The sequence below is a fragment of the Sitophilus oryzae genome, unplaced genomic scaffold (assembly GCF_002938485.1).
Source record: "Sitophilus oryzae breed Bouriz unplaced genomic scaffold, Soryzae_2.0 scaffold_535_pilon_pilon, whole genome shotgun sequence".
Lineage (NCBI taxonomy): Eukaryota > Metazoa > Arthropoda > Insecta > Coleoptera > Curculionidae > Sitophilus > Sitophilus oryzae.
Window position 1 is genome coordinate 434885 of NW_022147124.1, and position 24654 is coordinate 459538.

Consider the following 24654-nt stretch of genomic DNA (forward strand, 5'->3'; position numbering starts at 1 on the left):
GATCTGCAAAATTAAGGAAACCGGAATGATTGAGCTCGATAACTTCAAATTTTTTCTTTTTCCCAACTGAACGAACTAACTGGTACCAATCATAAGGGTGAGAGATAGGCACTTGCAACTTCTTCTTTTGCTTTTCAATAAGTCCATGGTCCACATCACACTCTAAATGAGTGTGTCCACTAATAAGGAACTTATGATCCACAATTTCCAAGTGTATATTTTGTTGCATGGCCACTAAAAACATGGTGGCAACATGGGAGTTTTTGTTCTGCCCTCCACAGGTATCAGAATATAACGTTACCTTTGATACCTGTTGAGGAAGCGAAGTAAGTTCCTTAAAATGCATGTAGCTATTTGGTTTCCTCCCCGGCCACCCTCAGCTTCATGCCACATGTAACATCTAACATTTTGAGTACTAGTTTCATGTAAGGTTAGGTTGAAAGTCCAAAGTTGCCTTTTGTAAAAGGCAACTGACGTATTCAACATGGGGGTTGGTAAACATTGCTGCAAATCAAACATAAAACAACGCCGAGTTTGATCATTTGCTGCCAGTTCCTTATCTTTTCTTTTCTCTTCGTACGCGTTATCAGCTTCTAAATGGTGTATAGCTAACTCCTCTTCACTTTTCTTCTTTTCTTCTTCATCCCCTGCTACTCTGATTTTCATTCTGAGCAAGTCACATTTATTACAAGTATCGACTTTGGGTTCTTTGAAGCTTAAGTTCATTTTGTGAAATTCTCTTTCGTAGATTTGCCTGGATACTGGCTTTCTTTGGATGCTATTAATTTGGTCACAGTAAAGACTGTACATCAAACTTAGACTTAAATGAGGAGGTAAGTATCTCCTGCTACTTTCCCTTCGTGTATAGTGTGATTGGTATAGGGGAAACGATGATATGTGGTCTTTAACTTGTTGTAGTGTTTCAATGGAATGTTTGTTAGCGGAAACTGATCTACCCCTATTATCATCATAGGTGATTCCAGATAATGTGCTATTCTTATTACAGAGAGACAATGTAACGAACATTTGTGTTTCCCCAAGCGTTTTCATGAAACAGGCACGACACACACGAACCCTTTCACCATTAATAACAAAGTGAAAGATATGTGTCTTCGTGCGGAATTTTTCTTTATCAGGATCTACTGTTCTTTTTCTCGAAGAAGCGGGCTCTTTAGTATCAACTAATCCAGCAATAAATCTTACTCTTTTGTTTCTGTCACCAAGTGCCCAATACTCTTGAAATATTTTTTCTCTAATAGTTCTCTCTTCAAATTTCACTTCCAGCTTTTGGCTACATTTCATTCGGCATGACGCCAAGGGCTTTGACACTCTCTCTTTCACTACTTTATTTTTAGCCGTTATGTAACTTTTTCCGGTGTTTCTTTTTTCTTTTCTTTCGCTTCTCTTCTTTCTCGAATAAGTGCCTTTCTCCGCACCATTTTGTCTTGAATTTTCCACCGCAACATCTTTTTGAGCAGCTGCGCATGGTTTTTTATTTCTGGGTCTCTTTGATATCTTCAATGCTGAAACGGTCTTAAATACGTGCACATCATTGTCGTCACTTGATTCGGATGCATCTGGACTATAACTTTTGTCAGCCACGCTGTCGTCACTACATTCCGATAGTACATCAGTTGGTTTGGATGGGCCTAAAAAATTGTTGAAAGCTTACATTCAAAAGAACGCGCATTTTATGATATTTTTAAAAATGATATCAAGTCTTAAATTTTCGTGACTTCAGGTTATCAACAACGTTATGGCATGCTCCACGCGAAAATCAGTGTGTCTATATTTTTTATTTTTGGGCGATTTTGAATATAATAAAATTAACTTAGAAACATAATAAAATAGTAGTTTTTACCTGGAACTCCTAGTATTGAGGAAAAGTCCTGCATAGAATTTGATGGTTGGCAAAGATTTTTGCGTAGATCTGCTTGTTGACCATCTTCATTCCGCTCTTTTCCTAGATAACAGAACAACTCAGGAAGGTAATCTACATACAAACCATTCATTCACAATTCAACGTAATGCGTCAAATCATTATATCAAAAAATAGAGGCGAGTGTGTTTTTCCACCCAAACTGCAAATAAGAACGCAATATAACGGTAACGCGGATGTGAGCTACGAATAGAGCCCCCTTTAAAAGGTTTTTAGAATACCGGTATAGAAAGAAGTCAACCTAACTCCCTATATCGATTTCATTTTTTAAATGATACAGCGATTAAAATCAAATAGAGTAAATCTAAAAAGTAAACAAAACTCCTACTTACCCTTAGTTTCAACAAGGCTCATTATTTTTCTGGTTCTGTCACTGGCCATTGTAACTAATAATACACTTTTGCACTTTTGTTTAATTAAACTGAACGTTCTATAGTAAAACTAAAATTAAACGCATGTACATTTCGGCACTGAATATTTTTGAGGTTATGCTCTAAGAGTATAAGTCTAGCAGTTTTTACGATCAAAATAGACATGTCAACTTATACTATTTCGATTGTTGGTTAAAACAGTATAGCTTGACATATACTATAACGATCTCAACAATCTAGTTATACTCTTTGTATTATTGGAAAGATAATGCGTTATTTCTTTGCATGACTTATACTCTTTTTACCAAAAGGTGGGCAACACTTTAAGGATTCAGTTGCTTGACTTATCTCATTTTGAGCAAATCATGACTTATACTCTTTTTCCCTGGCACCCTAGATATATCGTGGCAAATTTTAAATTGCCACGTCATTAATTCTGAATAACTTAAATGATATGTCTCGTTGTACAAAGAGATTTTAATTTGATGACATTGAATGTGGACGTTGCTGATCAATCGCGTTAGTATTCACGACGCGTCTTTGAATTATAAAAATGGGTTATTTTCTTTAATACGGCTCTGATTTTTTAGCAGAGTCGCTTATTACGTACTGTTCATTTTGTGTTATTTTCTGATATTGGTCAGAGAATATATATATATATATATATATATATATATATATATATATATATATATATATATATATATATATATATATATATATATATATATATATATATATATATATATATATATATATATATATATATATATATATATATATATATATATATATATATATATATATATATATATATATATATATATATATATATATATATATATATATATATATATATATATATATATATATATATATATATATATATATATATATATATATATATATATATATATATATATATATATATATATATTTATTAAACATTGAAAAACGTGGCTTATTATACTCTGTTCACTTAAACGCAGTTTTACTAATTCCATGTCAAATAGAATAGATTTAGATGAGTGTATTTTTATTATTATTTTTAGAATTTCCACAAATTATACTTCGTAAGTCTTTTAGAATAATTGTATAGTAAATTTTTCGTATACTCGCTATTTAAAGCCGTCTATTTCAACATGCCGGTTTTTTACTATATCCTGCGATGGTTGCACCGGCGATAATGAGCACCAAACTTATAAAACATTCCTATTTATCTTATGTGATTATGTGTGTATTCTTGTTGCGTGGTTCAACTAATGCCAAAAGTTTTATTTAGAAGAATTTTATTTTTAAGAAAGGTTCCCTATATATATATATTTGGATTATATTAGAAAATATCGTCGTCTTTTAATCTTGCAAGAATATGTAACCAATGTTTTGGTGCTAGTAATGAATGATAACTGATGAATATTTGAATTACTTAAATTTATTTCCAACCAAAGGAGCAAAATCAGAATAGTCAACTATTTCAATCATTGTTGATGGCTCCCTATTATGATATTATTCGTAGAACTAGGATTAAACTTATCAAAGCTTCCGAAGCTGAAAACATACAGTCTTTCAAAACGCACACGTCGCTTGTTTCTGTCTAATTATAAAATTAAGTACATGCAATGTAGGAAATTAGCCCAAAAATAAATTGCCGCTCATTAAGATCCTCGTGATCGTAATGAAAGGAACGAAATATTAATTGATAATTACTTAACATTTTGATTGCGATTAACTCTAAAGGCCTTTAATTATTTGTTGCTCTTAAACTGGCTCTGTTGAAAAAGAAATGCAACTTTAGGGTGAAGAAACTTTGGCTAAAGTTTAAGATGCAGTTAAGAGGATGCTATGATTGATATTATAAATAATTTATTTAGTTATTTATTTTATTTATTTATTTACATATATTACACACAGGGTGTCGCAGACTGTTCGTGCATTAGAAGTTTTGTAGAGAACCAAAATATCTAGATCGGAGATTTTTTTGCACATCATTGTTTCACAACGAGATCTATTGATTAAAAATATTTTCAATATGGCGACACATCCGGAAACACCGTTGACAGCAACTTTCTTTTTTTAAAATATAGGTACCCCGATTTTTTATTACATACGTAAATTTTCTGTAGAATTTTATAAATTTTGATATCAAACACACTTAACATTAGTAAAGCTTTATTAAGAACCCCCCAATTAGTGGAATAAATTAGTGATTTCAATTACACTTTATACTTTTTAGTTTACGATCGTTCACAATGCCTAAAAACACAACTAAAATTAATAAAATATCCTAGCAACAGCTTACGGTAGTATGTTGTATCCATAGAGAAAGGATAATATTTAGCTTATAAAACAATAAACATTTGATTTCTAACCAAAATGTTTCTTGACGGGTGATAATCAAAGGCCAAAATGACATTCCTCGCATATTTTGAAGTATAATTAGTAGAAGAGCATAGACAAACAAATAAAAAGAGACTGGCAAATTAAATGGCAAAGAGAGGGACAACGTTCCCGTAGCGCAACTCAGAACGCAAAATTTCATTTTATTTATGTTGATCTTCGTATTGCGTCTATTGTGCCCACTATCTCATTCTAATATAACAAGAGAGAAAGAAGCAACCATATAAAACGTAATTTCTAAATAGAAATTAGAACAATCGCCTTTCGTTTTCGTGTCATCATGACAACCAAGATGACAACATCATGACAATTCGTCATGTTTGTTAATTTTTCTCTTGGTGATTTACCTTTTTTTCTAAACTCTCCATTTTATTGACTTATGAATATGGATAGGGAACAAATTCCTTTATTCCATATAGGTATTTATATTTTGTTACTTATAATTTTCGGTTATACTATTTGTTATTTTATTTGCTGCAGGAACCAGTATCATCTATTTTTTGTATGTATTGGTGCCCCTTTTCTCTGATATAGTCTGTCCAACGAGAAGATCCTTGACAGTGATAGATGTGTCTGTCATTTTAATTTCAAAGTAGTTTATTTTATTTTACAAAGAAATAAGTTGGTACAACTGGAACGCATAGCAGGATATATTTAAAATTTGATTGACCAGATGACAAGTGATTACTTCAAAATATTGTGAAAAAAACTGTATAAAACTGAAAAAATGTAATCCAGTTATTTTATTTAATAAAAACGGTATGTGTTAATACAAAACAAACAAGAACAAGACACTACATATCAAAAAAATATAAAAAAGAACTATTATTTACTTTCAAGCTTTATGAGACTACCCGCATTTATGATTATATTTATCAATATAACTTATGTACAAATACAAATTTGTAATATAACACAGGAATAAATAAAACAACATAGGTAAATAAAACAAACTACTTTATTAATAATAACACCTACCAAATTTTATACCTTAAAGGTTGATTAATTAACTTTAATCTTAATTTTTTTAAACCAGTACCTTTTGACATTATTTTTCTGCAGTACTAAAATCCATTATTTACCTATCGTGTGATGTCGATATTTTACAGCTACTCCAGTTTTTAGTATGTGTTTAGTTTGATCCTTCTATCATATACGAGATGCACTTATCTACGACGAGATGGTATACAAACTTTAACGATGGCAACTTCATTGGTGTATAAGACTTTCTGCCTGGGCAGCGAGTATTAACCATAAACTATGCTCTGGGTCTACAGTTAATTTTCACTCGATTTTTCCTCCACTTGACTTCAAAAGACACAAAACACACGTAATAATACGAATCAAAATGCATCATCTTCCAAAACGCAGGGTATTTAACAAAAGTTGACACAAAATTATAACCTATAATTTGGGAAGACTTTGACATGCGTCAAAAATGACAAAAATCTAAAGGCGAGTTCATACGCATCGGCGTCCGTTTATCGTTCATCGTTCCGTCAAACCAATAAAATTGAAATACGATCTGTCATTTTTTAAATAAACCAATAAAACTGGTTAAAAACAACAAGACACGACGCATGACGGATTTATATTTAAACCCATCCATAGATAACTTAAAAATTATTAGAAACTTTTTGTAGTAAAATAAATAGATTGGTATGGGACGTCATCTGCTTTTCTTCTGTCATCGTCTGTCGAAATCTTACCTGAGAAAAAAAACAGAGTATAGATATGTTAAAGACACCCGGTAAAATAAAAGTAAGTAGTTATATTTATCATCTTATTAAGAAAAAAGTAGAAGTCCTCTCTCTTGACATAACAAATTAATACAATTAATTTTTTTCATTTTTTGTGTAGGTAGTTTATAGCTGGTTTATAGTAACCAGAAACTTTATTAATATACCTATTTTACTTTTGTTTCAGGATTAAAACTGGACTTGAAAATGGTCCAGGATCATGATTCTCGTAAAGTCTTCTTTGCTTGGATATTCACTTTGTTATTGCAATTAGGCAGTTTTTTTCGAAAATGAGATTTTTAATGCCCTTTAAAAAAATTGGCCGATCGTTTCCTGCAACAGTCAGTTCTTCTGCATTTAAAATTGGTAGGTGGGTGGAATAAACACTGTTATTTCTTGTTATTATATTATAAAAAGTTTATTTATTTTTATGTATAAATAAATATGTTTATAAAACAGTACAATTTTTGCTTTTTTTTATAATTTCCCTTATAATAGTAGTATTCTTTCGTTCTGAAAGAAACTGAAAATTTTCACTTAAACTGATTTATTCTCTACACCACGTTCCCTTTACGTGGTATAGGGAATAAATCAGTTTAAGTGAAAATTTTCAGTTTCAGAATGAAAGAATACTACTAATAAAGGCTAATTTAAATTTTCCGCCAGCCAGAATGCACACCTAATAAAGAAAGATAGCAATAAAGACGTACGTCCTGCCATGGTCCTGCTAATTGGTTTCAAAATTGTTATTCTGAGTTGCGCTACGGGAACGCGGTCCCACTCTTTACCATGAGATTTGCCAGTCTCTTTTTATTTGTTTGTCTATGTAGAAAAGTCAAAAGTTTGTTAACTTTTTTCAATAATTGAAAATTACTACCACTATTATTTATGACGTTCTGAATCATCATCATCATTACTTAGCTTATACCGTCCACTGCTCAACAAAAGCCTCCCTCACCTCTAGCCATTCCTTTCTATTTTGTGCCACTTGAATCCAGTTTCCAGCCACCCTCTTAATATCATCTGTCCATCGAATAGGAGGTCGTCCTCTGCTTCTATAGGCCATCAGTCATCCTAGCCATATGTCCTGCCCAATTCTATTTAAGATGTAAGACAGATATCACCGCATCTCTTACTCCTGTTCGATTTCGTATTGTATGATTGGGTATTTTATCTCTGAGTGTAACTCCCAACATGGACCTTTACATTTTCTGTTGAATGACCTGTATTCTATGTATGTTCTTTTTTGTCAAAGTAAGCGTTTCAGCTCCATACGTGAGGACAGGCAAGACACACTGGTAAAAGATCTTTCTTCCTAAGCATATGGGAATTTCAGATCTCAGTATATGCCTTAGTTTACCGAATGCCGCCCAGGACAAACCTTTTCTTCGTAGAATTTCGTGGGTCTGATACCTTCTAATACCGATTTCATGCCCTAAGTATTTATATACGTTCTGAATGCTTCCATTAAAATTAGGTGAACAAACTTCTACGGCTAATTGGAACTACTAATTTATTCCACTGATTTCGAGGTTCTGAATGAGCTTTACTTAACATTAACTGTTTTTGAAAAAATTGTTTAATATTTTTGGTGGCAAAAAACTGTCTGTCAAAAAAATTTTTATAGCCTTACGCCAAATTTAGTAATTACAACAGCCACTGTGACAGACAAAGAAGACGTTCAAATGTTATGTAATATTGACCATAGCTGTTATGGAATTAAGCGATTAAAAAATGATTATAAATAATTTCTTTTTCAAATGTAAACTTCAATTTGTTACTTTTTGATTATACATGTTCCTTTACCTAAAATAAAACGTCTTTAAGTTATTTGAGATTTAGTTCTAAAACATATTTTTCTTGATTTTTTCTAGTTTTCTTTAACATTAAGTGTCCAAAAATAAGATAATTTATTTCCTTCTGTCAGAAAAGTAATTATATAAATTTCGTATATTATAAATATTACTGCTTAAAACTTTATAAAATGGTATTTATAAAAATGCATGTTATATTTTCGCTCTTCGATCGTTTGGTTTCATATAAGATTTTTTTCGAAGAATCTTGCTAATCTATACTCTACTAACCTAGCCCGAAACTGAACGTATAAAAAAGGCACTTTATTAAACCCCGAGACCTAGGGCGGACCGCGCGTCAAAAACATAGGAACCGGGCGTTTATTTTCTTCCAAAAGGACACAAACGCGGACGCCTCGACCCATCACCCAGTCCATTGGCGATTCTGCAAAACGAACGCCGGCATCAAGCAGGTGATCCAATTAACGGTACCGGTAGTTGCGGATCACCTGTGCCGTCCTGTGTCCCCTCGCGCACGTGTGTGTCTCGTAGGGACTCGCAAACCTCGGCAAGAAAGTCGATAATTTTCTCTAAAATTATCTCATAATAAATGGCTTAATCGAAAATTTTATACTTATCGAAACTCTTTGTTTTTAGTGACCGCTGATGAAAAAATTGAAGATTGGAAATTTTAGATTCAACTTTTTACTGCTAACGTGCGGTCTATACGGGACCCCGGTAACTACATTTTATCTTGCAACGGGCCAATGCTGAACAGGTTCCATATGAGAAAGCCAAGCACATCTCGGAGATGTGACCGCAAAGTTACATATATTACAATTGCTACATATATCAGTATTTTAATAAAACATGTTTTTAGGATAGACTAGGTTGCTGGTGTTTGGGATCATGTTTGATCCCTCACTCGGAGGCCTTGGGCCCATTGCGATACCCCTGTATTTGTCTACCAAACCTTACCTTTACTTCCTGCCCTTTACAAAATTCCCGATGTCGCTGATGTTAGCTTCTACTGCTTCCTGTAGTCCCTCCAAAAAACCTTGCCCGACAGTTTTAAAGCGTTGAGTCGGTATTTCAGTGGCTGATAGGACAGTGGCTCAGCAATTGCTCTATGGTTTCTTCTTCCTCTCCGCATTCTCTGCAGTAGTCGTCGTTGAGAATCTTCCATCTCACGAGGTTTACCCCTGTGGGCGAATTTCAGTTTCAGTTATGACACCTACAATTATGCGTGCTAGGTTCTTTTTGTGCTCTAGTTGTTTTATCTATTTTCTATCTACCATTGGCCACAGTCTTCGAGCTGTAGTGCAGTCCTCACGGTGTTACCAGGCTGCTTGACCTTGATTGTAGTTCCTATAGCTTCCTTCAGTGTGTTGATCGTCACAAGCGGTGGGTCGTCTGCTACGGCCGCTCTCCTAGCCCCCTCTCTGGCAAGTCTCTCTGCTTCTTGATTGTGACATGGTTGTGGCCTGGCCCCTTAATGCAGCCAGGACAGTGCTTCTCGGCAGTCCATCGCATTTTTCGATCTCACTTATTGCATGGTGATGCGAATACATCACGATATCCCCTATTGGTCTATCAGCGATTTTCTCTCGTATACAACTGGCCGCTTCCTGTATGGCGTAAACCTCTGATTGTAGAACATTACAGCCATCCGATAGCCTTAAAGATCACCGGATGTCTAGTTCCTCTGTGAAGATGCCTATACCTGTGCCACCTAAAATAACGGAAGCATCTGTGTACACTGCTATCTCTTCAATCATGTTTGGTGAGCATATAGTACGTATTCTGGTCTAGCCGATGTGGACTCATGTTTGCCATGATTCTTGCTATCAGTGCCAATATCCTCGAGTGACTGTTCCACAGATCGGATTCCATGATCATGAATGAAAACATGCTTTTAGATGTATCAAAACTCAGTGAGAGTAACTCTATCTCTACATATGTTTCAGCTTGTTAGACCCTTTTCACGAGTTTTTTAAAACTAACCGTAAAAATATTGGATCCCCAGTTGGTTTTATAGCTAAGTCGTATAGGTTTATTAAAGGACAAACAATTTTGGAATAAACGTGTCAAACAATTTTGGACAAATCTTATTTAATGAATTTAAGAAAAACTGTGCATTTATTTTTAAATTAAAACTGAACAGGTGACAGTGCAAAAATCAGGTAAATGTAAACATATCTTAAGTTGTCAAATTATGATGCATTGCATTTTGTGATTCAAAACTTGTTCAAATTAGACACAAGCCTAAAGTTTAGACATAGATAAACGAAACAAGTTTAGAATGGAAAGTGCCCATAAGGACAATGTAAACTCTATTTGGCGCTATTCTTGCAACGGTCGCGACCCAAAGCTTTTGAAAATTTCGGAGCGGTTCGGCTTTTTTCCGGAATTATATCGCCAAATATTGTTTATTCAAATTTATGATTATTTTCTTTTAATTTTATAAATAAAATACAGTGTGTTGCATACACGAAACTTTATTTTATATAAGGACATATATGAAATACCTATGAAACATTGGAAACCGACGTTATGCCACGATGCACGATGGTTTTTGCAGTTCACAGCACAGCTTTTTAAGTTTTTAATGCCACTTTTTCACAATTATCACGGGTTGGAGTAAATAAAACTTAAATTAAACTTACAAGATAGCAATAATTACTTTGAAAATGAAAGATTGATGAAAAAATTAAAGATTTTTTAATTTTTGAAGATTCTGACTTTGACGAGAGAAAATTATTTCTGTTTGTGTTTGCGGTTGTTCTTAGCAACCGTTATAGCAGCGCCAGATCGCGTACAATGGTCGCGACCCAATATAATTTCGCGACCCAAAATTTTGACGGGCTTTCCAATCTAAACTTGTTTCATTTATCTATGAGTTTAGAAAATATAATTTGACATTGACTTTTGAATTGACAATTATAAGTTGACAATTTAAGGTATGCTGGCATTGACCTCGTTTTGCATTGTTCAGATTTAATTTAAAAATAGATGCAGTTTTTACTAAATTTGCAAAAAACGACTTGCCCAAAATTGCTCAAATTTGGAATGTGTTTTTTGTATGCCCAGGCCTTTAAAAATCTATGTACGACTTCGCTGTAAAATCAGTAGGAGAGCCAATATTTGGACAGTTCAAAATTTGCATGGGATTTCCTAGGTTTCCAACGACGATGCACCACCCTGTATATTATATTTACTATGGTGGTGGGTTTATGGAGGTTACGCGTTAATAGGTGTAATAAAAAAATGTGTTTAGAAATCCTTGTTGGCCGTTTACATTATTGTAGTTTTTAGCTGATTTTAATATTTCTAACATTTCAAGGTAATTTAAGCGTCTACCTTTTATTTCTCTCTGTGTGGTAAGAGGAGACAGTGTCCTGTGAAAAACCTCATGACAATGTAGATTGTTCCAAGTTGTTTTCTTTTGAGTATTTCCCCAGTACCTTTTTCTCTACATATTCTTCTCTCTTGCTCAGCCTTTTTCATGGTTCGAGATCTCTAGGCAATCGTATCCATTGTCTTCCTGTCACTATTCTGACGTCATTGACCCATCTCTTTTTTGGTCGGCCCACACTTCTTGCTGTTTCCCCTAGGTCTCCATAGAATAACTTTTTGGGGCCATCGGTCCGGCTCCTTTCTTGCCACATGCCTGATCTATTTCCGCTCTTTTAACAACATCTATTATAGTACAATTCTTTTAAAAGTTCCTCAATATGGCCGACCTAGTTCCGAAAATTGGTAATTTTTTTTTAATGAAAAATAAGTTGGCGTTAGCGAATTCAGAAATTGATTTGTCTTTGGTTAACAACAACATTTTTCAGGATTGTCAACTTGACGTTAAAGTTAGGTTATTAGGTGGTTGTCATAAATAAAAACATAGATTATTGAAATTATTTAATAAGAATAAAGGTATTTTACCGCAGATCCGAAGAGATTTTACTTCAAGGTATTTTATAAACTTTCTCAGTGAGAATAATCCCATGTTTCTTATATTTCAGTTAAAGGGACGTAAGAACTATAGGAAGTGAATTTTTGTTTTCATGTTTTGACGATATCTGAGAGTTCCTAGAATTATGAAGATTATTGAATAATTATAGTTGTTTAATAAGTGAAATTAATAGAAGATTTGGAAATAGGATGATGCGTTTCATGTTATAGTTTATAGATCACCTCATTTCTCTTAATTTGTTTTTATTTTAGTACAGTTAATCACAAATTGAATTGATGTGTGCAAAAACAGCTATATATCTTCAAACATCTTATTTAAATGGTTCTTTTATATACTGTTAAACTGTATCAACTACAAATCTCTCTAGCTAACACACTACTCAACTACAAACTACTCTAGCAAAAGTTATAAGGTAATAAATTTTGTAGATATAATTTATGAAAATTTATATATAAAGATTAGAACACAATCCTCTGAGGAAAAAGAAATACTCAAAAACTCATTAACTATACTTTATTAAAAATAACAACATACAAAAACATCCATGCAAACTGTAATAATCAGAACATTATCCACATTATACCTTTATTAAATTTGCGTTCACACTCCTGTCAGGAAAGCCAGAAATGATTGTTTAAATATTAACTTATTTTAAATTGCCAGGAACACATCAGAATATATCACAACCACAACTATAGGTTTGGAATCAGTACTAAATTTTATACCTAGTAAGTAATGTGTCAACTAACAAGTATAGGATAAAAAACAATTATTAATATGAGTGTACTATACAATGTCCTTCTGCTTATTTATGAAATGACTTTCCTTTCAAATGTGAGGAATACCAGTAAAATAAAACATAATTTTTGGTTTGGTTTGGTGTTTGATATTCTAACTACATCTATTACAAACCTTAAGTGCTTTTAGTGAGTATTTTTGTATTTTTTATTATATTGTATTTTTTTTATTATTCTTTGTGTATTCTGTAAAGTAAAAAAATATATATTTCAAGAAATATAAAAACAATGCAATAGATATCAAACAGATTCATAAAAACTACTTACAATTATTGTACATATTATATATTTCAAGTGTTATTTGATCTTTGGTCCCATTACCAACATTACCTTATTTAGGTCTTCTCTATTAACTCAACTTTTAAATCTGTTTTAAACCTTCTTTATATTTTAAAATTGATTTAGAACAAACTGTAATGCCCGCGCTGTTTCCTGAAATATAAGTTTTAATCTATTTATTATCATATACATATTACAAACCTGAAAATTACTGATACGAGGAAACTTCTCAAAATAATTAGAGGCCTTTTTACAAACATCTGGACTAATTTATTTTCACGAATTTGTGGACGAGTCAATGTTTTCTAATACGTTTTTAAGCGTTTTAAACATTTTGAATATCTTCCAGCCTATTCCTCAGTTCTTGATCGGTGAAAAGATTATTTATAACTATATAATTAGTACTGCAGGTTAAATAAAAGGACATAATCAAAAAAACTCAGAAAATAATGAAAATATTTAGGATTGAGAAAAAGGAACCGTAAACGTCAATGTCAGCCAAGTGTCAGAGTTCAATTGGATTTACCACAGATTATCGATTTGAACTACAGTCGATTCCAGTCTAGAGATTTTCGTTTTTTAAGCCTCCCATACTGAAGTCCGCCATATTGGGAAGTTTTAAATGAATACAAGTATAGTTTTGTTTTTTGACAATGTGGGTGTTGCGCATTTTTTCCCTCACGGTGACTCCTAACATGATTCTTTCCATGGCTCTTTGTGCAACTCGCAGTTGTTCTGCAGGTTTTCGGGTAATTGCCATAGTCTCTAAGCCATACGTAAGCTAGTAGGTAGGATGCAGCTGTCGTAAGTCTTTTTCTTTAGGTTGATGGGCACCTTTTTATCCTTGAAAATATCGCTCATATTTCTAAATGCTATCCATGCCAAATGGATGAGCTGAGGGCTTATGATCAAGAAAAATCACAGATCTTCATTCGTCTGAGTAAGAACAATCTTCGGATTGTCACGGGGTTTTTAACAGGACACTGTCTCCTCAATGAACACCTCAGTAGATTGAAACTAAGAAGAAACGGCGAATGCAGATTCTGTGGGGAAGATGGTGAAACACCAGTACACCTCATCACTGAGTGCGCCGAGACGACAACCATTCGTGCCATGAATTTTGGTACGACTGATATTGGAGATGGAGAACTACCCTCTATAAAACCGTCCCAGATACTGGCTTTTGTCAAAGCCCTGGGGCTGTATGATGAGTTATGATTTAATAATCGCGTCGTATTTTCGTCGTAATTTCGTCGTTCGTCGTGCGCCAGCTCCCGACAAGGTAAATCACCCTCAAACTCAAACTAAACTGACTTCTTCTCGCGTCGGCGCTGCACTCGTCGTCGTCGGCTTGACCTTGCGCGCGCGGTCTACGCCAGGGGCGTATTCAGGCGCGATCCCACATATATAATATGATTTTTGCCCAGATTGACTCTATATACAAATTAATTACTGAGAACAAACAATACTCATAATTCTTCTGATTTAAATCAAGGAAAATCTTAGGCCGTTGAAGGATTCCCATTCACGACACCCGAATAAAAATACTTCTAAAATTGCTCATCAGAATATCAAAACGAGAAGGAGCTATGAATCTTATAAATCGATTTTCGAAAAATATCGATACAAACTGTAAATCCCTAGTGTGTGGTTGTGTGTGGAAAATGCCCGCCGAAACTCACACGCGCCCTCCTCTCCTAAACGTCCCGAAATTCCACTGTCGATGTCCGACCGTTTTCGAATTAATTTATCGGCTTCCTCGTAAAATATGCAAGTTTAAGTGGCCGGTTTGATGGCCGATCATATTTTGTGGCCGCGATGCCATCTGCATCGGCGCGGCGGCGAGTCGGCCTTTTTCTGAAAGGTCGCCGCATCAGACGCATCAGTCGCTTCTTCCTCATTTTGATCCATATTTTTCGGTCCGTCGTACTTCACTACGCTATGTTTTGCATCGATAAAATAATTTTGAATCGTATTCAAAACATTTTTTTTTATTTTGTCGATAAAAAATAGTTTGGACCAGCTTTTTAGGGGATCCGAAATCGTTTCCTCGGAGGCTACAGTTCGTAGATCTTGAATATATTGCCGCAAAGTGCATAATGGAACTTTTGCGTTGCTTCAATGCCACCGAATGGATATATCCCTTCCATGCAAATTATTAACTGTTCAAATATTATAAAAATAATAATTCAATAGCTCCCGTATATAGCGTTTGACGCCTTGGGAGTAGCAGGTACAGCTTGCCATGCTAGAGCCGTTCGGTATACAAGGAAGGTAATGTGGCTAGCACTACGTTTCAACCGCCTATTATTACCTCAGGATTGTGAATCCCAAGTACTCATTTAAGGCTGAGTCGACCTAGGTACCCAAACTATTTTTATTTTAATAAAAATAGTCGGCTGTTCAAATGCCGGGTTTAGGATTCGAACCCACTACGTTGAGATTGGTAGACGAGAGCATGTACCTCTACGTCACCGGGCACCTTCCAAATATTATTCCACTCTTAATTTTACAACAAAGTCCTAAATAAATTTGTTAAAGGACTATACATGGCAAATTTGAACAATTTTGGACAAATCGATCTAATTAATTTAAAAAAATTGAATATACTTTTAAATTAAGACTGAAAAAGGCTATGATATTTATGTTTTTTTAAAATTCAAAATTATCCAATACTACTTATATTAATATTCTTATGTTCATTCGTGTGTAGTAGTAAAAGTAAATTATCCAGATCCCTATCATCATTATTTGAATATTATCAATCATGCTAAAGTATAATATGTTACTTTAAAAAAATAAATCTTTTAAAAGAGAGATAAATACGAAGAATTTATTACATAACGACTTAATCTGACGTTAGATTGCATGCGCTTGGGAAAAATACTTGCTCTTTTTTCTTTACTCTGTACATCCTATTGTACTGAGCGTATTGACCGTATTCTCCGTACACACGAAACTCTGCACCCAAGACCAGAAATGCCGACCCTGTATATAAACCTAGCCATAATAACCTTTAAAAAATAGAAACTTTTTTAGTGAAACAAATGGATTAATATGGTTGTCATTTATATTGTTTCTGTTATCTACTGTCAAAAACTTCCCTGAGTCGTTGTACAAACTTTGATAGGTTGGTTTGTTAGTTGAAGTGGTGAATACGACCGTTTATCGAACTCAACAATCAAAACAACTTACAATTTAACATTGTAATGATTAAAATAACCAAAGACTCTAACTCATGGAATATTTCTACATACGATGACAGAAAAACGGCAAAATACTCCAATAGCAATATACCAATCCATCTTTTTCATTAAAAATTTTCTAGTGTTTTAAGTTAATGTTTCTTCACATAGGGCCGTATTTATAGTCGAGTCTCAAAACGCGACTTTGGTCACGAGATGCAATTGCCTTTTATAGTCGCCACTTCGATCACAATTACAATTCAGATATTTCAAGACGCTGCGCTGTTTGGCCGGTTTTGTCATTGACGTTTTGGAAACTGAGCTTAACCTATCTTTTTTTTGACAGTCGCAAGACAATTTTAACAGAAAATCGAAATCCGTTACAGATTCGTACTAAAAAGAGCCGTTTTAAGCTCGTTTCTCACGATACCTTCCGTTTCCATTCCATATCCATTCCATATCTGTTCCGTATTTTTTATTGTATTGACCTAAGCATCCGTTCAATATCAGTTCCATACTTTTTATTGTACAATTTATTTTATTACAAAAATTTTATTTTAAAATTTTTAATCTTTTGAAAAAGGAATAGATTTAATTAAGAGGTGAAAGAATGAACCAATATCAGTAAATTTTTAAAAGAGCTGGTACAGATGTAAAAACTTGACAACGCTGTTTCCGATACGCTTCGGTCCGTCCGCCAAAAAATATATGGAAGGAAAGGAAATGGAACGGAAGGGAAACGGAACGGATAGTGTGCATTGTCCTATTCATTTACATAGTATAATATTTTATGTAAACGGAAAGGAAACGGAAGGGAGCTGATATAGAAGGTATAGTGAGAATCAACTCACCCCCTATATGTGACATAATATAATCAGTCTTAAATATGTTAGAAGAGTTTGAGGAGTTTGAGAGCATATTTTGGAACCTGTGGATGAAGGAAATCGTTCGAGTTCCTCCAAAAAGATATATCCGGGACGCAGGAAATGCATATCCGTAATCCAATATAAATGTTTAGCGAAAAGGACTTTAAACGCCCATGTATGTTTATCAACGTTACAATTATTACAGAAAATATTTTACCTCTTGTAATTGAACTTGCGAATAATTACCAATCGTAGTTTACCCATTCATTTTATTTATTCATTTATATTGAAGAGAAATGCCAAAAAATTGGGGTTAATGGCCTTTTATGATTTCTGGTGCATGGATAAAGACGGATTTCCTAGATCGACAATTTGAAACTGGAATCTCGACGAAATAACAACTATAAAACGAACTTAGTGGCAGGAGCCCAAGAGGATCTCGTTCGAAATCCCGGTTTACAACCCCGGTAAACAACTAAAAAGTTTTTAATTTACATAAAATTATTTGAATCTAACTAAAAGGAGTTCTATTTTTTGTATTACAAATGATGGACATTATCAAATACTTCTATCATATTTTCGAAGTTTAAAATATCTTTTTTCTTTCCTGTTAAAGTAATGAATATTTAATTAGATATCAGATAATGTAAAAGACCTACAATAAAAACTTTCAATTAATCAAAGGAAAATCTCCAGACACCCGACAAAAAATCTAGAGAACCATCGGAACAAAAGTTCTCTGTGGTGTTTATAAAAAAAGATTCATCTTGGAGGCCGCGTCTGGCATCAAACAAAACACTTTTACTCGTGGCTAATAAACATTAATAATGTATCGAGCCCGTAAGTATCTCCGTAAAGCGCCATCCACAGACCTAACAGCTGTTGTTTTACTCGCTCGTTCAGCCTTATACAGACCCACACGTGCTATCAAGTCTGCTGCATCGGCTAGACGAGCTTACTGTACAACAGTTTTTTATCCTTTCTCGCGTTGTTCATTCACTTTCTTCGTCTAGTTACACAATGTTTTTCTAGCGCTTATTGGGTACGCCGTCAATGGATGTTGCAATGGAGATTGAGTCTAGTCTATTCACGCGTGACGCGTCACGTTATTAAGAGGCTGCGAATAATTCTTCAATTATATGCTAATTTTGATAATTATTGTTGATTCACATTCATAAAATATATTTTTTTCAGCTACGCAAACGTTTTTTGATGATGGTTAAAACACTGCCTACATGAACTACCGTAAATCTGAAATTTTTTTAAATCAGTGACATGACCAAAATGGCCAATTTTCATGGTACGTAAGAAAATATGTCGACAAATTGTCCAATTTTTGGCATTTTTAAACATTTTCAAAGATCTTAGAAGAATAGTAAAGAGAGACCTTAAATTATGAAGCATTTGTAGGAAATTTTATGTAAAGTTAAAATATAAAGGGAATCTAAAAGGTTCGATACCTAGGATTTGTAATAAAATTATTTTTTTGAACCCTGTTTAGTTTTTTGAACCCTAGTCACTATTTTGGATGATGGTTAAAACTTCGCCTACAACTAATACAGTACTTACTTACTTACTTACTTACTTACTTACTTACTTACTTACTTACTTACTTACTTACTTACTTACTTACTTACTTACTTACTTACTTACTTACTTACTTACTTACTTACTTACTTACTTACTTACTTCACCTACTCACTCCCTACTTCACCCACCCACTCCACTCACCTCACCCCACTCACCCACCACCCCACCCCACCTCACCCACTCCACCCACCCACTCCACCCACCCCACCTCACTCCACCCACCCACCCCACCTCACCCACCCCACCCCACCACCTTCCACCTCCACCTCACCCCACCTCACTCCACCCACCCACTCCACCCACCCCACCCCACCCACCCCACCCACTCCACCCCACCCACTCCACTCACCCACCTCACTCCACCTCACCCCACTCCACACTCCACCCCACCTCACCCCACCTCACCTCACCCACCCCACCCACCCACCCACCCACCCACCTCACCTCACCTCACTCACCCACCCCACTCACTCCACCCACTCACCACTCTACCCACCCACTCACTCCACCTCACTCACTCACTCCACCCCACCTCACCCACCCACCTCTTACTTACTCCACCTTACTTTACTCACTTACTTACTTACTTACTTACTTACTTACTTACTTACTTACTTACTTACTTACTTACTTACTTACTTACTTACTTACTTACTTACTTACTTACTTACTTACTTACTTACTTACTTACTTACTTACTTTACGTCATAAAAATTATTTAAATCAAAGAAAATAAATCATAAAAAATTACTATATATATATGTCATAAAAATGGGGGTAAGTCATTTTCAAAATGATTTGCGTTTTAAATCCTTATTCCGAAATGGAAAAAGATGTAAATCTTTCAAAAATATTTTAAGCGTTTTAATCCTTTTAAAGGATTTAAGAATTTATAGAAAAGATTTAAATCTTTTTTCAAATATTTATATGATAAATTTTTAAGAGCGGCATTTCCTTTTGATCTTTCAAGCGTCAGATCGGCAGCAGATCAAATACACTGACACGCGGAACAGCTAGCGAGCTTGAGGTCGCGGCTCGCTGGTCGCTCTATTTAGATAAATAAATATTTTTATTTAAATAAATAAACCGACCGTACTGGCTGAGGATCGAACCCAGTACCACCTCATCTCTCGCACCGCAGATCGACACACTAACTGCTTGCGCTATTAAATTGAAGGAACAGCTATTAAATTGAAGGATTTGGAAGACATGTTTGAAAAAGTGTAGTTTGAAATGTTAAAAAAGTAGTAAATTAAAAATTATAAATAATTTGATTCACTTTCACAAAATTTGTATTAAAATATCAATACTTTTGATAAACACATGGACTGCTTACAAATAACCGTCGCGTCACTACGTATTTTTTTTCGTCTCGCGCTATAGAGCTGGTGTGTCACGGCGTTAAATTTTTACTCCCAACGCGAGTAATGCACGTTAGAAAAATATTTCAGTGCTTATACTTCCAGTTCCAAGCCCAACGAGAAAATTTGACGAAAAGTTAGGTTATGTCTTAGTAAAGTTGAAAAATAAAATTGTATGTTAAACCTTATCAGAATTAAGGCATCGAAAGTCGATCGGAACATATTTCGCAAAACAAAGTAGTCTGTAGAAGATAAATTTGGTCTTGCCAAAGACGTAACGAGCCCAGGACACACACAAAGCGAACTACACGGCCCTGTCAACCCAGTAGCCATACCCGAGATTCGACGACAATAAAATAATATCAATTTGTTATCTTTTCGGCCATAACTCAATCTAAAAGAGAACAAAACCTCCCATCTTATTGTAAATTAGATGAAAACGAAGCGATAGGCCGAAAAGTGGGCGCGCAACTGTAGCGGACACGTCTATCAAACAACGGGCCGCGATTTGAATAAAGGACACGGACAAAGACGTGGAAAAAGGAACAGAAAAGCTCTACTCTAAGCTATTTTGCATGTGCTTCCAGTTGAGCCCGAAAATCTCCCACGTCGAGAGACAGAGCCGATAATCTGAAAATGCAAATATCGCCGGCATCGTATCTCCCTCAATGAAACAAACCACTTCGCCGAAATACATTGAAACGTCGTCTCCTATAGTCCAAGGATACGTACGACTACGAGATGGTCGCGCGGTGACAACTTGACGAAATAAAACGTTTTAAAATGTAGTGCCAACGGAATCCTTGTATCTTTTGCCACCGGCTACATTGATGAATTTATGTGAGAACGGCGAACGTATGTAAATTTTTGCTTGCGTTGCCAGGTTCGGAAAGTGTCGGCCACTTTTCTTCTGTTGTTTTTAAGTAAATATGTTAATGCTGTTGTCACGTGAGAGATTCCTTAGCATTTTCTGCTTAATTAGTGCCTTTACAATACGTAATGTCTTTATAAAAGGATGATAACGATCTCGAGGCTTCCTTACCAAGAAATGGCATTGCTGAATCTCGTTGGACTTTTAATTTATTTCGGGAAATCGAAGTATATTACTAATTATAACAAAACAGTCGCTTTATAACCACTTAATTAATGTGCATCACGTGAGTTGACAATTGCAGAAGATGAAATATTGAATTGAAACTTCTATAACCAACTTAACCAACCAACACACCAGCTAGCGCGAGACGAAAAAATTACATAGTGACGCGACGTGTATTTGTAAGCAGTCCACGTGTTTCTCGAAAGTATTTTTATTTTAATACAAATTTTGTTAAAGTGAATCAAATTATATATTAATTTATTACTTTATCAACATATCAAAAAACTTACATTGGGGGATCACGATCTACGGAAGCATTGAGAACTCTGAAGGGGATGAAAACAAATACGCGTGAACGATGGACGGGAACTATATCTTTAAGTGATTGGAGGAAACATTATGAAAACCTATTAATAGAACAACGTCCACAGTTTTTGCAAAACAATGAAGCGGTCACTATTACAGAACCTAGAACAAACATATCGATTGAGGAAGTTAAACAAGCCTTGGTATCTATGAAAAACGGTAGAGCTCCAGGACCGGGTGGTATTATGGCTGAAATGCTAAAATATGGCGGAGAATGTCTTATAACAGAAATAACAAACTTAATGCAGATGTGTGTAGATCGGAATAAAATACCTAATGAATGGAAGTTAGCCTATATCACTTCTATATATAAAAGAGGGAACAGAAAAGACCCGAATAACCACAGAGGTCTTAGTGTGAATTGCACCTTCAGCAGACTTTTTACAAAAATAATTAGGAATAAGTTCAAAAATTATTTACAAATACAGATTCCAAAATCCGTTTTATAATAATCCGCTGTCAGGTCAACATCGCAATAGGTCAGTTTTAAAAAGACTTAAGTGATTTCTAAAATCAAAATGATTTAATTCTTAAGTCAATTTCAAAATTTCAAATTTATATAATTACCTTCAAGTCAAGACAACCAGAATTTAAGTACCTTTTTTAAACGTATATTAGAAAAGCCGATATCTAAGTAAATAAACAACTATAATAAATAAATCAAGATCATAAAAACACAACTTAGTATATAGATAACATTAAATTTGATGGTACTTTGTACAGGATGTCCCATTTTCGTGTGTTTTACAGCGTTTTTCGTTTATGAGAAAAGGTACAAAGATGCAGCTTTTTTTTCTGTGCTATATGTTTTTCAGGAAATTGACCAATTTACCTTTTATAATGTGCATTCGTCCTAACCTGTTAATCGTTTGTTCCCATTTTACACTAATGACCATAAATTTACAATAAAAGGTAGGTTATCTACAGGAAAAATTACTAATCACTATTACCAGCCACATAAAATAACAGCAGTTTTCGTTTGTTTTTCACTTGATAAACTACCCAAGGCACGCGCGCGTAACACGACGAATCAAACAAATCAATGATTTTCCCAGCTTTAAGTAAGAAAAATCCTCGGATTATCACGGGGTTTTTAACAGAACATTGTCTCGTTTTTGAAGTTAAGTAACAACGAATGCAGATTTTGCGGGGAATATGGGGAAACACCAGAACACCCCATGACTGAGTGGGCCAAGACGACAACCATTCGTGCTGGAAATTTTAGTACGACTGATCGGAAAGTTGCCATTCTATTCAGAATGTTATTTTCTATCAAATCAGTAAAATATTCCAAGGATGCCGCCCAAAAATCAAAAGTTGTAGTCATTTCCTTCACAACTAATTGTAGATATACGCCAATCAATCCTAATTTATGTCATATACTAACAGTCGGTTTTTAATAGGACTCGTTTTTTTTTTATCTGAAACAATAAAAAAGTTATAGGGGTGAACCACTTTTGAAGAACAGCCGCTAGATAGCAGCTTTCCTGCCTCAACTATTTCTTTTACATTCAACAGTTTTCCCTTGCATTCTCATTGAAGTAACACTTATATTCAATAATATCTCAAAATGTACACTTTCGAGAGCGGTATGTGTTTTTCTATACATAGGCACGTTGCATATGCGTTCGGTGCTGCGTATGGTGGCACGGGTCTCGTGGCTTTGGACCAATAGGATTGCGAGCACGAGTGGCCCGGTGCTCTTTCTGTAAAAACCACCTGCCGCCGACGGGCCGCTTTTACCACCGTCGCACACCTCACACACACACACACATAAGCAAATCCAAAACGTACCCGAAAATTCTATGAAATTACGTCAAAGGTTCCAGTTTGTCTTGTTTCTGATAGGCGCGCGCTACTTTATTTACAAGACAGCGATTCGTTTATTTTAACACTTGTTTCAAGACAGATTACGGATATATTTCTTTAACGAACTGATAGGATGCTACAAGAAAAATAAAAGGTTTTCTTGTAATTAAATCTTATATAAATATGTTACGTAGATGTAAGCGTGTCTTTATTAATTTTATTTTTTAATAGAGTCTCGCACTATAAATTGGTATAGATTGTAGATTGTATGGGAGAGCGGCCACCAAAGGGACGTAGCATATGACGTTGCACATACATGATATGGCAATGATATGGCAACAGCGTTGCATGATTTTTCGGGAAGCGCACATATAAGTGAGGTGACACTGGCACTGACTTAATTAATATGAACCAAATTTATCCAAAGCGTCACTATTGGATACACCCCTTTTGCAAAAAGAGACAAATGAAAAGTGCATTTACAAGTATCAAATAATCATACCCATAGTACAGTAGTTGACGTGAGAAAATCCAAATAGAAAGCCACTTAAATTGTGAAACAATATGGATATCCGCAAACTTCCATGTAGCATAAACAGACCATCACCAAAGCTAGAAAACAACCTGATAGTACGTACCCAGCCTTACTGGTATTAATAAAATCACGCCGACAAAGACTACCTATATAATTTACGGAATCCACCGAAAAGGACAAATCCAAAAATGCCTTTTTGACGGTTAATTAAAGAATCCAAACAAAGCTAAAAAATTGCGAAAAGCCTCCTTTTAATTTATACATTAATCTGAAACGGGACAAGCCGAGCTGTCTCCTTTAATGGCTAAATCTTCCGAAAACGTACTTATCCTCTTCACTTAATATTATACCATTTAAGATATATTTAGTTCCAATTAAAAGAGCACTCATTAATATTTTCCGGGTACAGTTATTTTAAGCATAAAACTATTTTATTTTGCGGATCGACTTTAAGGAAATAAATTGTGGTCAGGGCCGTATTCAAATTAGTATTTTTACCGATCGATTTACCTATTGTGTGATGTCTTTGTTTTACAGCTACTTCAGTTTATATTACGATAT

General features: G+C 34.6%; 1 protein-coding gene across 1 annotated transcript; it reads right to left on the reverse strand.

The window, feature by feature from the left end:
* Positions 1-297: 297 nt before the first annotated feature.
* LOC115886931 lies at positions 298-2462 on the reverse strand. The gene is made up of 3 exons (XM_030906262.1): positions 2272-2462; positions 1862-1963; positions 298-1649 (listed from the first exon to the last, which is right to left on the reverse strand). Exons 1-3 carry the CDS (start codon positions 2318-2320, stop codon positions 298-300), a joined length of 1503 nt encoding a protein of 500 aa, XP_030762122.1. The 5' UTR covers positions 2321-2462.
* Between the last annotated feature and the right edge of the window lie 22192 nt (positions 2463-24654).